This window comes from Myxocyprinus asiaticus, chromosome 2 (genome assembly GCF_019703515.2).
Source record: "Myxocyprinus asiaticus isolate MX2 ecotype Aquarium Trade chromosome 2, UBuf_Myxa_2, whole genome shotgun sequence".
Classification (NCBI taxonomy): domain Eukaryota; kingdom Metazoa; phylum Chordata; class Actinopteri; order Cypriniformes; family Catostomidae; genus Myxocyprinus; species Myxocyprinus asiaticus.
In genome coordinates this window covers 21750691-21764770 of record NC_059345.1, presented here as the reverse complement: position 1 = coordinate 21764770, position 14080 = coordinate 21750691, and the positions used below count along the sequence as shown (strand labels likewise).

The 14080-nt window shown below is 40.0% G+C and overlaps 1 protein-coding gene across 1 annotated transcript in view; it reads right to left on the bottom strand.

Annotated features, from left to right (window-relative positions):
- dnah2 (dynein, axonemal, heavy chain 2) overlaps positions 1 to 14080 on the bottom strand; it is a 299507-nt gene that overhangs the window by 78109 nt on the left and 207318 nt on the right. Inside the window, exons 43-49 of the mRNA XM_051722679.1 lie at positions 12180 to 12316; positions 8878 to 9015; positions 8638 to 8796; positions 8047 to 8199; positions 7440 to 7531; positions 4180 to 4378; positions 634 to 858 (exon numbers count right to left, since the gene is read on the bottom strand). Coding sequence (XP_051578639.1) covers positions 634 to 858; positions 4180 to 4378; positions 7440 to 7531; positions 8047 to 8199; positions 8638 to 8796; positions 8878 to 9015; positions 12180 to 12316 — 1103 coding nt within the window. The remainder of the gene's footprint in view (positions 1 to 633; positions 859 to 4179; positions 4379 to 7439; positions 7532 to 8046; positions 8200 to 8637; positions 8797 to 8877; positions 9016 to 12179; positions 12317 to 14080) is intronic.

The window sequence follows — 14080 nt, the reverse complement described above, 5'->3', positions numbered from 1 at the left end:
TTTTAATAATGATTTTCATTTCTTCTTTTTGGACCTTGAGAGTACTGGTCAATATGAACTGTTTTTGTATGGAAAAAAGCAGAGTTAGGGTTCTTGAAGAAAAAGATTATGTTAATATTGTACGGGGGGGGGGGGGTCACCATGAGGGACAACTTGGGGTAGTAAATAATTTTGTGTATTTTCTTTTTGCTAACCAGCTGACATAGTCATGTCATTTTACAGATACATCAGTGATGAAAAGAAATTTAAATTCTATTCATCTTTTCTTTGAGACAGCACAAAAAAGAAAAAAAAGATGACTGAAACAGGCAAATTGCTAGCAATGCAGACACAGTGTTTGTCTTGTACTGTGTGAACTTAAAATAATATATATCTTTCTAAACCAAACATTATCAAATTTTGGGCCTTTATTGCATTTAAAGCATTTATTCAGAAAATTATTGCATTTGGTGCCTTTTCTATCTTAAAGGACCAGAGGACCAATACATTTGTGACATCAACACCCACGATCCCCCACCCCCAAAATGGTTTGTTCCCCTCCCCCAGTGTTCAAGACATGGCTACGGCCTTGCATAGATCTAGCACATATACAATTAATAAACCTGTGCATTAAAAATCAATACACACAATTACCTTCATACACTTGAGGGTCTGTTTCTGGCGATCATACCAGAAGCCATAGTCGATCCAGAGGCGGAGCAGCTCCAGTGGAGGCTGGGAGCCAAAGTCATCCATGGCAGGCATGTTCAGATCATCAAGGAACACAAGCATCTTCTTCCCTCCGACAGGCACATACACACCTTTAATCCTCTTCTCCATCCGAGACTCAATTATCTCCTGTACATTATTAGAGCTAGTCTGGGAGAGAAAAGGAATAACAACAACACTATTATTAGGGCATTTTGGGCATGTTGCCTACTCAAAAGGGGTTGGAGCATGTTTAATTTGTGCTATTTTTTTTTTGTATTTTCTATGTAGATATATGTCAGATGGACAAGGTTTTTGCATTGCCTCTTGCGGTTCTTTCAGCATCTCAAGGCAGTTAATAATATGACCTTATGACCGTTCTGTTACATTCATTTGTGGTCTGTCTTCCAGGAATTTTTTAACACAGGAATGCATCATGTGTGCACAACCTCTAATCTTCTCCAAACAATGTTGTTGAGCACTGTTGCAGTTTAGACTGAGACCACGTCCACATTAATCCTGAAGTTTGAAAACTTTAGGTTATTCATGTAACCCCGATTCTCTGATAACAGGAGTGAGGTATGTAACTATGGGAATCACCTCAAGCATGACCAATCCTGAAAGCACCAATAACACCACATGTGTCAGTTGACAGACCAATCACAACAGTGATAAGGGAGTCCCAACTTCCTCATATAAGTCAGTGCCATGGGTCCCTTTTCATTTTACGAATATCTCTTCTGCATGAAACTGCAAGGAGAGAAGTGTGGTGAGATACCTCACTCTTGTTATGAAAGAACCGGGATTAGGCGAGTAACCTAAAGTTCTCTTTCTAACATTTGTTCGGCATCTTACTATGGGATATTGACAACTCCCATTTTTCCGGAATATGGAATTGAAAGCAGACCTGTCACCCGACTTGTAGTGTCAAATATATCAGAAAACCCAAACAAATTCACAAAGAATTGATGGGGGAAACAAAGAACACAACACACTTGTGCTTTCACTGTGTTGTTGTTTTGTGTTTTTTTTATACATCGGCAGATTGACTACCCACACCAAGGACTGAGTCAATGACGGCTCTGTAACATCCAGTCTATAAAATCAGACATAAGAGTGAGGCAATGCCCAATTCACCACCGCACAAATGTCCTGGACTGAAACGCCCATTAACAGCGGCCACTAGGTAGCCATACCTCTGGTAAAATGAGCTCTCAGGTATTATAACCACAGGCTATAATATAATAGCCAACACTACCCAATGAGATAGGTGCTGTCGAGATATGGGTCTGTCCTTATGAGAATCAGCCCACGAAATGAAAAGTTGATTACTTTAATGCCTTCGTTTTTTTCCACGTTCAAACGTAGACTACGAACTGGACACAAACAGTGAAGCCGCTCATCATCCAAATAGGAATAAGGTGGCAGGTGAAAAGCCCGCAGAGCATATTGAGGCCACCCTCGAGTTCTGAATCATTTTAAATACCTTCGGGGGTAAACCTGTCACACTTAAATTTAGCCTCTCAAGAGCCAGGCTGAAAGAGCTACTCAGTCCGGGGTGGGGTGAAATATTTCCCTCCACGCTTGTGACAGAAGGTCCTTGTGTAGTGGTAGGGGCCAGGGCTGTCCGCACAAGAGTTGTATCATCTCTGCCAACCACAGTTTCTCCGACCAGTTTGGGGCAATCAGTAAGACTTATTCTTATAGGATAATATGAATAAACGGAATAAACTGAGAGAGCATTCTGAGCGTGAGCATTTTTAACTTGTATTTTCTGAAGTGTCTGTTGAGGTCCCACAAATCCACAGTGGGGCGGAGACCTCACCCTTTCTTGGGGATGATGAAATACCTTAAGTAATATCCCTGTACAGGAGAGGGGAACTCATTCAATGCGCTGCCCAATAAGGAAGGAGGATTAGTCGGAGGATTGGCATCCTCTTCATCCACCTCCCCATCGTACATCAAAAGAAGAACCTCACCATAATCCTCCTTTTCCTCCTCTCTTTCCCTTGCAAAAGGGGCTGAAAGAAGGAAGACAGATCGGGAGAGACTTAATCCATCAGATCGCCCCAGCTGAGCCATTCCTGAGTATGGTTTTTTTTTCCTCTGCAGATGGCGGAGAAAAACAAGGATTCCAATATTTGACATGACCGGCACCCTCCTTTCCAAAACACTTAATACGAATCGAGAACAATGCGGGATGAACGAGTGCACCTTATGCGTGTCTGACCCCCAGGGAATCCTTCGGAGAAATCATCAATCCACACGCGCCTTTGCTCCACCGCTCGAGGAGCTTGTAGTTGACATAATAATAAACTTAATACACTAAAGAAGTTCACCATGACATGCCACTTGGTTTAGTGATAATCTCCTAAATGTGACACCGTTACAGTGTGCTGGAGAGTAGATAGCTATAACGCTTTATAAAACAAAAGAAAAACAGCAGAAGGAATAATCACCCTGATAGTAAATATGCTCACAGAAGGACAGTTTAGTGACCACTCCCCTGTGAGCCCTGCTGAGGATAGCTTCCAATGATCTTCACAGTGAAGAGAACAAGGATAAAGAAAGGACCTATGGCAGTGACTGAGGTTACACTCCCTTATCACTGCCTTGATTGGTCTGTTAACTGACAGACATGATGTTACTGGTGCTTCCAGGATTGGTCACGCACCAGGCGATTCCCATAGTAAGATACCAAACAAAAAGAGAACTCAGTTTTGATTTTCCTAACATCATCATTTTCCAAAGAATGCGGTTATGAAGAGTATTTTCGAAAGTCTCCATTTTCGTTTGAGGAAAATTACATCTAGTGTGGATGAGAGGTGTAAAATTAGCAAAATAACTGCATGTGGTTACTCATGTGAACGTTGCCTTAGAGTCGCTGTGTAACTGGAATTTCATCATTGTAAAACATATTGAAATGTAAAAAATAATTAAAAATCAACGGTTTGAGGGATGGTGGAAAACTTTTTAAAAAATGATAATGATGACGTTAGTGGCGGAGATTGATGATGATTGTGACGACGGTAGCGATCTCACAGCCTATTGTAATTACTACTCGTCAGGTTGGGCCATCTGATCAATGACTCATTACAGACGTAACACACACACATATAGTCTTGCACTTTATACTGTTTTTAGTTACCAATTCCATTATAGAATACCCTATTCTGCAACCAAAAGTGTTCAATTAAAAGGGGTTTATCAAGGCTGTGACCATGTGAGTAGCATTTATTTGATCATATGTCAGCATGGTGACCACCATTCCTTATATACGGTCGAACAAAACAGCTTTTTCTAGGCCATTAATATGACTGAAGTGTTTTAATGTACAGTACTTCATTATTTTAGATTTAAACCTTAAAAACTGTCAGTGCACTTTTAACAACTAGGCTACATCATCTCCCAAAACCGAAATGTGTTACTTTTATTGTTGAGGTCAAAGATTGTCACAGCATTATTATCAATACAAATAGCAATTGTTATCACCTGTGAGGACATGTTGACCGTTAATGTGGCCCATGTGCCTGAATCCAGGCTCTGCAGGATACTCTGGGCCACAGAAGTCTTTCCCGTCCCCACTGGACCCGTCAGAAGCACAGGGTGCTGAGCGCACACAAGAGTCTTTACCAAGTAATGATACCGCACTGTGTCCACTGTGGGCACCATGATCTTATAGAACGGAGCACTGCAGAGAAAGAGAGAGACTCAGTGGAAGTAACTTTGCTCTAGAAATGGGCAGACTCAGGAAAACATTGCTGCCACAAGAATTTTTTTTTTTTTTTGTTATTAACATTTTTTATTGATTCATAAATTAACACAAGAAATACAACAACATCTATATAATGAATCAAAACCTTTTAACATTAAACCCCCACTATATCCCCTCCCCCTACCAAACTCTCAACCCACCCTGACCCCCCCACGAACACCCCTGTGGTCAATAGAATATAGACACACACACACACACAGAAAACTAAAACAACAACATAAAATAACATACAATAAACAAGTATAATAGTAATTTAAAAAAAATAAAATAAATAAAAAACTCTAAATTACTCCCTCCACCGCCCCACCTCGAGATTCCCTCAAAAATGCTAAATAATTGCCCCATTTCTTATTGTAAGTTTCCCTAACCCCCATCCTAATGCTCGACCCCTCCTCGAAGGCAGCCACCCTCCCCATCTCCGCGCACCACTCCGGGAACGAGGGTGCTCCATCCGACTTCCAACTCCTCAAAATAATCTGTCTACCAATCATCACACCGGTCAAAACCCAGTCTTTCATGTACTTATCTACTAAATCCAAGACCTCCCTATCTCCCAAAATGCAGAGTCTGGGGCAGAACGAGACCTGAGTGCCCAGCACATCACACACAAAACTTTGCACCTTCAGCCAAAATTCTTGGATCTTAAGGCACCCCCAAAATACATGGATGGTGTCTCCATCTTCAGCATGGCATCGCCAGCAGACGGGTGTGTCCTTAAGACCAAGCCTATACAATCTAGAGGGGGTCCAATAAAATCTATGTAAAATCTTAAATTGCATAAGGCGAACCCTTGCATCTCTAGATGCAGACTTTATGTTTTTTAGAATCCTTGCCCACACTCCATCCTCCAATACCAAGTTTAAATCTTTCTCCCATAATCTTTTAAGAGAATTTAAAGCTCGGTCCTCCAGACTCTGAATTAACAAGGAGTAATACACTGATGCCTCATGACCCTTCCCAAAAGCAGCAATCACCACTTCCAGAGTATCTGCCGCTTGAGGGGGGTGTATGCTACTCCCAAAAACAGAGCAGAGCAGGTGGCGCAGCTGTAAATACTTATAAAATTGAGATCTGGGAATCCCAAAATGTTGAATCAAATTTTCAAAAGACCTCAATACTCCACCCTCATACAGGTCACCAAGTGTATTAACCCCCCATCACAATCCAATCTGACCAACAGAAAGGGGACTTATTAATACATAGTTTAGGGTTTAGCCATATGCTCGAGGCTACGTTTAAATAAATATCAGAATTAAACACTCTGGACACTTTTGTCCATATCGAGTGCAAATGCAAAATAACAGGGTGCGACTTAACCTCTCCAGCTAGTTTAATTGAAAGGCTTTGCAGTGGCGAGATAGGGGCAAGAACTTCCTTTTCAATACAAAACCAGGGAGGAGCTCTCTCAGGTGGAAGCGACCAATGAACCAAATGTCTAAGACCGAATGCATAATAATAAAATAAAATATTGGGTAGGCCTAACCCACCTTTGTCAATCGGCCTATGTAATTTAATGAAATTTAACCTGGGACGTTTACCATTCCAAATGAAGGACTTCACTATGCTATCAAATTGCTTAAAATAAGAGAGAGGGACATCTACAGGGAGAGATTGTAGCAGATAGTTAAATTTTGGAATGCAATTCATTTTAATAACATTAACCTTCCCAATCATCAGAATTTTATTTTTTTTATCAAAACTAGAGCTGCATTTTCTGATAAAATGCACAAGATACACACACATCTGGGAAGCATTTTACCACAAAATTAAACTGATCCCAAACAATGCAAAACTTATTTGGTGAACACAAGGACTGTGGTGATAGTAGCACAGTATGTCTGTCTGCCATAGTATAAAGGCTATACTTTGGTTGTCGGCATTGCTGATTGCTCCGCGCAAAGTATGCGTGACGTAAAGTTCGTCATCAGCACAGTCTGCGCGGATTGTTTGCATACGGCCAGATTTTCTCGACACATAGACAGTCCTCGTCTGAGCGCATCATTGGCACATGTGCACAAAAGTACACCCGGGCCTCAAGACTTCAGTCTGACTTGAGTGAATGTCTCCATCACTAAACCACTATAAAACTATAGCTATTGCTCTTCCTTATTTTCCTTTCCTTTATTTATTTATTTATTTTCATTTTTCCTTTAGTGGTAGTTTCTTTTTTATTATTTAATGGCATACATTATTTTTTGGTCAATTACACTGTACAGTTTTTTATTTTCTTAATTGATGTACTTTGTTGTGCACTGTTTCTGTTTTGCCCCAATTTAATGGTGTGCAGCTTAGCTGTAAATAATTAAGCAATACGAATGTACAAATATTGATCATACTAATAAAGCACTTTAAAACTGAAAACTGAAACTGAAAGAGAGAGAAAGACAGATGATAATTAAAGAATATGACAATGAGAAAGTTAAAAATGGGATGTCTGAGGTTTGCTTTAAAAAGAGGAAAATCAATGAAGGGAAAATATAGAATATGGAGAGAGAGAGAGAGAGAGAGAGAGAGATAAAGAAAGAGAGAGAGAGAGAGAGAGAGAGAGAGAGAAAGGGGGTGGAAGGAAATAGAGTTGAGAGCGCAGGATGAATGAGAATACGGAGGAAGAGGAGGTGAAAAAGTCCTGAGTGAAAGACTGAAAATTGAAAGATGTAGCGAGACATTTCAATTGAAGAGAGGGATAAAAAAAGAGTCAGGTAGAAGGGTATGGAAAAATGGACAGCCGACAAAGAGGGAGTACAGTGAGCCAAGAGGACAAAGGACAATGAAGAGGAACGAGTTGGACTGACATGACAAATGAGAGCAGGGTAAGTAAGAGTGAGACGAAGGAGGATAAAAAAAAGATGAAATATACGAATAGAAGTGGAATTCAGAAGTATGGGAGGAAGCCAGGCGAGATGCCATTGTTTGCACCCGCAGGTGGCTGGCAGAGACCCCTGAACAGGGGGACTATGGGGCAAAATAACACACTCACTTGGAAGCGTAGCGCCAGCCCTTGGGCAGCTTGTCCTCAAATGATGCCCACGTCTTATTCTTGGTGTCCACATAGTACTCGTAGATGGTGTTCTGAGGTTTAATATAAGTTTATTATTTCTCAAGTAATAGATTTATTTCTGTAGGCAGTATGGCTTAAAAATGGTTTGAGACGCAGAACATTAGCATTAGTTTTCTTGTGTTACTTTAGCATGTGTGTGCATACATTTACATTTATTACCTATACATACATTTATTATGTGCACAAACACTGTGGTCCCAAAGAGTATTTGGATGCTTATGACTCACAAGTGTATAAATGCTGCTGCATTAGAAAACAAAATATCAAACCAAGTGGGATTTTTATTGTTAATAAAGATAGCACTAGCATACTAAAGAAAAACTTTTCACAAAAAGTAGTTTATTAGGCTGTAAATTATAAAATAATAGATATACTGTTTAAAATGAAGACAAAAAGTATTTGGACACTTCCTGGTTGTCAGACTCAGTGAAACATGTTCATAGTTAATGGTCCACTTGATTTGTGATTTTGGTACCTAATGCAATGAAAATTAAGTGTCCAAATACTTTTTGAGGCCAATGTATACCTTGTTTGGAAAACTTCCTTCTATTTCACGTAGAAAGGTGTCAATCTTCTTGCGTCCATCCTCATCTACAGAAGCGCACACAGACCATATGAGACTGAAGATGAACCAGAGCTCCACCATACGGCCAAAGTGTTCTGAGTCCGCTGGATTCACCTGACCAGCCAGAGGGAAAGACAGTTTAAGTGTGGGAGTCTAAATTGGGTCTGACTTGTTCTTCAGGCTTAAAGGAATAGTTAACCAAATATGAAAATTTTACCTACTGTATGCCTTTAGAGGACTTGAAATATGATGCACGAGTCACATGTACTGCTTTATAACACTTTTGTGTCCTTTTTTAAGCTTTAAAGTGAGTCACTATCAACTGCCATTGTATGGAAATCAAAGACCATCACGTTCATAAAAATCCCTTCTTTTGTGTTCCACGGAAGAAAGCCATATGGGTTTGGAACGACATGAGCGTGAGTAGATGATTTCAGAATTTTCAGTTTTGGTCATACACCCTGACTATAAACAAAACCATCATTTTAAAATGTATCACCTCTACAGTGATAATGTGGTTTGTATCCATAAATGAGGTTTAAGTGTTCTGACCCCATTCTCTGGAGTGGCCAGTGAGTCGTACAGTCTACACAGCGATGAAACTCCATTCAGTTCACTGATGGTCACCAGTTCCTTACAGTTAGTCTTCTTAAAAGTGAGAGTCTTCTCCATGTACTGCTCAAACAGCTGCTTTAGATGATCCATTTCAACCTGAGAGAGAAAGAAAGAAATGATTACAAAATAAAGCACTTTGCCAAATGATTAATCACATGGAAGTTTTGTTTCTCAAACCTCCAGCCGTTTTTCCATCCAGGACTGAACGTAGGGCTTCCAGCTCAAATCAGAGTAGTCATTGTAAACCATACCACAGCGAGACACGGTAGCAGGGGACGCAACGGCTAGATCCTCGACTTCAAATAATAACGAAACCTGCAACAGACATTCTCAATCATAGTGAAATATAAAGGCAAAATACCCATACAACTCTCCTTTAGTTGAATTACACTGCTAAAGGGTGACTCACAAAACCTGTCAAGTACATAATAAAAAAAAAAGAAGAAAAAAAAAGAAGAAATTATATTTTTCATAAAGAAAATTAAGCCTATTTTTGAACCTTTAAGATTTTTAACATCGTGACTATGGACCATAGTCCATAGGTCAAGTGCATTTAAATTTGGAGGTTCTTTACCTGTAAGTCTAGTTCACCCAAAAATGAAAATTTTCTCATCATTTACTCACCGTCCCATGCCATCCCAGATGTGTATGACTTTCTTCTGCAGAACACAAACAAAGATATATTTTTGAAGAATATCTCAGCTCTGTTAGTCCTTTCAATGCAAGTGAATGGTAACCAGAAATCTGTAGGTCCAAAAAGCAGATAAAAGCAGCATTCCATGAGACTTCAGTGGTTAAATCCATATCTTCAAAAGCAATACGATAAATGTTGGTGAGAAACAGAACAATATTTATGTCCTTTTTTACTATAAATCTCCACTTTCACTTTCACATCTGAAAGTCACTTGTGGCACTTGTTTAGTTTCACTTTCACATCTGAAAGTGGAGATTTATTGTAAAAAAAGACTTATATATTGATCTGTTTCTCACCCACACCTATCATATTGCTTTTGGAGATATGGATTTAACCACTGGAGTCTTATGGATTACTTTTATGCTGCTTTTATCTACTTTTTGGACCTTAAGATTTCTGGTCATCATTCACTTGCATTGAAAGCACCAACAGAGCTAAGACATTCTTCTAAAAAGCTTTGTTTGTGTTCTGCTGAAGAAAGAAAGTCATACACATCTGGGATGGCATAAGAGTAAATGATGAGATAATTTTCATTTTTGGGTGAACTATCCCTTTAATAGTTCAATAAAGGGGCTTTATGCAATTCATTAAAAGAATTGAAATATAGACTTACGTTCTTTTGCGCATTAACTGCATCCTTGTTAAATGTTAGGCATTTCTCTATGACAGTGATACGCTACTTATACACGCATGGGAAAACTGGTGCTTGTCAGGACTAATTGAATATAGACTCCCTTAAATTATAGAGAATGCAAGTATAATTAATCATACTGATCTACTGAAACAGATAATGGCTAGTATAGTATTGTGAGTTCAGCTGAAAATACAGTCTCCAAACTGCAAATGCAGGAACAAATGCTGAGTTTAGACTTTGCACCAAGAATAGATGTGGTTTTCAGACATCTTAGCGCAGGGGTGTCCAAACTTTTTCTACTGGGGGCCAGGTGCAAAAAAACAAAACAAAAAGAAAAGGTGTTGCGGGTCGCATCACCGTAATAATGGGGAAAAAAGTCTAGATGCCACTATTGCATCATCTTTATATTGCATGCTTAATATTATGCATGTTTTAATCACACTTTATGTTAATAAAGGATATTTCTCTCAACAAGAACGCTTGTAATAGAACAGTGATGCAGGGTCAGAAATTAAGGGGGGCTCTGGGCAAAAATACCCCCAAAAGTAAAAAAAAAAAATGTAGGGGCAAAAAATGCCCTGCTATCTGTTTTTTTCCCCCATTATCTGATATAGTTCTTAAATGAAATAATGCAATGCTTTAAGAGTGGCATTACACACTATCACATAAAATATGTTTTGAATAAAAAAATGACAGTACATTTATATGTTTAAAAAAAATGCCACTGAAAGTTGAATCCAGAGGTTAATTAATGGCCACTTTATTGAAAAGTTCATTTTTGACAATGCAGTTATGTAACATATTATACTGGGTAACAGTTTGTTACTTTCAATGCCCTTGGATTTTGCATTTTTTATTTTTTGACGTCCATTAAGTGTCACTGCAAAGCACAAGCAGTTTTGGGTGTGACGCATAACAATAATCAGAATAAGTTTCATTTTCCTGCTATGATGTGATTCAAGATATTACTCTTTATTTTTTTAGAAATTCAAAGTTTCTGTTTTGTTGTTAATTGATTTTTATTTGATCATAATGATTGAGCTCCCTTTTATTTGATTGATCCGCAATCACTGGCTGAGCGTTCGCAGTCCAGGCAGAGATGCATGAAAGTTTTGAGTGCACTCTCTTATGTCCTCACTCTCAAATGGCACTGAGAAATCTGTGAATCATTTTTCATGTCACAACAACACAACAGTTAATTAAACTTCCCAGCACTACAGAGGATGTTCTAGGAGAGTGTGCTCAGCTCACGCAGGTCTTTGCACGCTCAATAAACTCGGTGCGGCCGTTCGCGCTGCACAACGGCACGGCAGCTCTACTCAGTTGTACGAAACATGATACGTGGTATTGGGACATTTTATCGAGAACAAGTACATGAGTAACTATCTAACCCGAAACAAGTCATATAACAAATGCATCATACTTTTTGCATGCCGCTTTATCCGTGGAAATCTGGAGGACTCCAAACTCCTGAACTCTTCCAATGGATGAAGCTGGTGGCGACTGCAAAGGGAATGCACCAGTGGAGACGATGCGCTGTGAAATGTGGCTGTACGAGATAGCGACACCCAGTGCTCAGAATATGAATTTCATATAATTTCTCAATAGCAGGCCAAATTCTGTTCTATTTCCAAAAGCTCTCATCAGAGCAGTCTGCGAGCCGCAGATAGTTTGGACAGCGCAATTACCTATTTCTAAAGATAATAGCAAATTGCAATTTGCGCCACTTCATTAACATACAGTACAGCTTTGCGCTGGCATGATAACTGCACTTCGAATCAGCGCTCTCACTAAAATTGGATAAGATGCAGCCTTATAGAAAAAAATTTTCTGAGAGTGAACAGAAAGGATGATTTTCATTACTGTATTACCATTATGAGAATGAGATTTTTTTAATGACAATTTTGGGACAAAATGTGCTTACTTGTCACAAAAATAATGTCGCAATGCTAAGAATCTTACTAATTGTCCTAATAGTTTCATTTTCTTAATGCAAAATTTAATTTCTCACTTCTTGGGATTCACTCAATAAATGATGAACAACTGTATTAAGGGCAGGTAATAATTAATCAAGCACACGCTCCATGTTGTACTGTGATGGGTTTGTGAGGTGGCATACACACTATCAGATTTGGAATCAGGAACCAGTACCTGTTCAGGCATGGAGATTCTCTCTCCGTTGATGAGTGTGAGGACTTTGTTGTCGTCCATTACAGAGTTCATGCTCTCGATCCACAGTGTGTCCACTGGCCCATCAAACACAATCCACTTCTCATCTGGCTTCTCATCTGAGCTCGGCCACACAGGGAGGGAATGTTATCACTACACTTACACACACATTCACACAAAATAATTAATCTGACATTTCTAATACACATTGGATCTCTTTGTCTCTATTTTCATTTTCTCTTTCTCTTCTTCTCTCTGTCAGTCCCATTTCCTGAGTTCTATTTCACAGGCATCAGAGAGACTTGCAGGCAATTGTGGTGAAGCCACTAATTGATCATTTATCTTTTCCTGTCCCTTTATCTGCCCATGTGTGTCTCATTTACTGAACTCAAAACAATAAAATACAACACAGCTCCATCTGTCTTCTACATACATGCTCTGACTGGAAGCAGCAGGCCTGCTGGCTGCCTGTGTAAGTATGTAACACCAGACCTGTCACACACAGCAACAGGAAGTGTCACATCTCCTCTGGGCCATCTTCCCTCTCTGAGCGGGGAGGAGGGAATGCAGGCAACAGATAGCAACCATATTGAGCCACTGCAAACCATGATTAGACTGCTCACACTCTAAACTACATCACACCTCCATACATACAAACATAAATTCAAGCCCAATTCAGGGCCCCCACTGATATTGGCCAATGGAGGAAGGAATTAGACTGTTTTAGCTTCAAAACAGACAGAACACTCTGGGCATGCAAAAAGGGAGACAATGATTTGTTGGACTGAATGACTGGCATGTGTCAAGAGCAATCACAGCTGGTTTCAGTGTCACAAGTTGCCGTGGTAACCTGTGCAGGCATGACGCACGGTGGTGGGGAGAATGCTGTTGCTTCACTTGGTGTTGCCTTGGTCGAAACGGCCGCACAGTTCGGTCAGGGAGACAGCCTTGGGGCTGATAGGAAACTCCTGTGTGTGTAATAGAGAGAGCTACTGCTGAGTTTCGCTTATACAGTATAAGAGTGGATGGGGGCTCTGAAAATCAGGAAAAAATAAGGGCAAGGAGGAGAAAACAAAAGAAAAACTGAATGCAGGGGAGGCCAGAAAAAAAAAGAGAAATCAGAAAGAGAATCCTAACAAGCCGAGGTGTTAGAATCAGCAATTAGGATAATTAGAATTGGTTACATTTCTGCATTACCTAGCAAAAGCTTAAATAGCTTATTAAAACTTAAAATGCATTTGGATCTGATGAGATACTGAATGAAATTACTAAATGCACTAGAGCTGTTGAGCATGTATTCAGATAGAAGACAAAGGCAGGCCTAACACAGTCATAAAACCTAACTCAGGCCCAAATACCAATTCATAAATTTTACCGTTAAATATCACGCCAAAATCAAACAAAGGGAGTCCAAAACAGACTACAAATCCCATGATGCCTTGCTCACTAAAGGATCGAACTCTCAACTCCTATTGGATGAGGCACACAACAGAACACACCTCAACCATGACATCATCAGGAGTAGAAATACCTCTGAAATGCTTCCGGGATTTGCTTCCAGCATCTTTGCTTGCCGTGCGTAGACGCAGCTCATCGCTGCTCTCAGGTGTAGCCTCATGGCACAAGGAAGTAACGTCCGACTTGAAACTGTGCCATACAATCTCCATCTTACTGGACGAGTTGAGATTACTTTGTGTGCCACCGAACACTTTAACGGATCCGAAGGAGACCGCTGAGCAATCCGTATCTTCATCCGTTTGCCTGCAGAAGTGAAGAGAGGAAAGATTTCTCTTCCATCTTCAATCAAGTCGACGTCGCTGATTTCTCCGCCAGCCCACCGAGAATCAGCAGCCGTACCGCCCGCCGACAGAGCGAGGAAACGG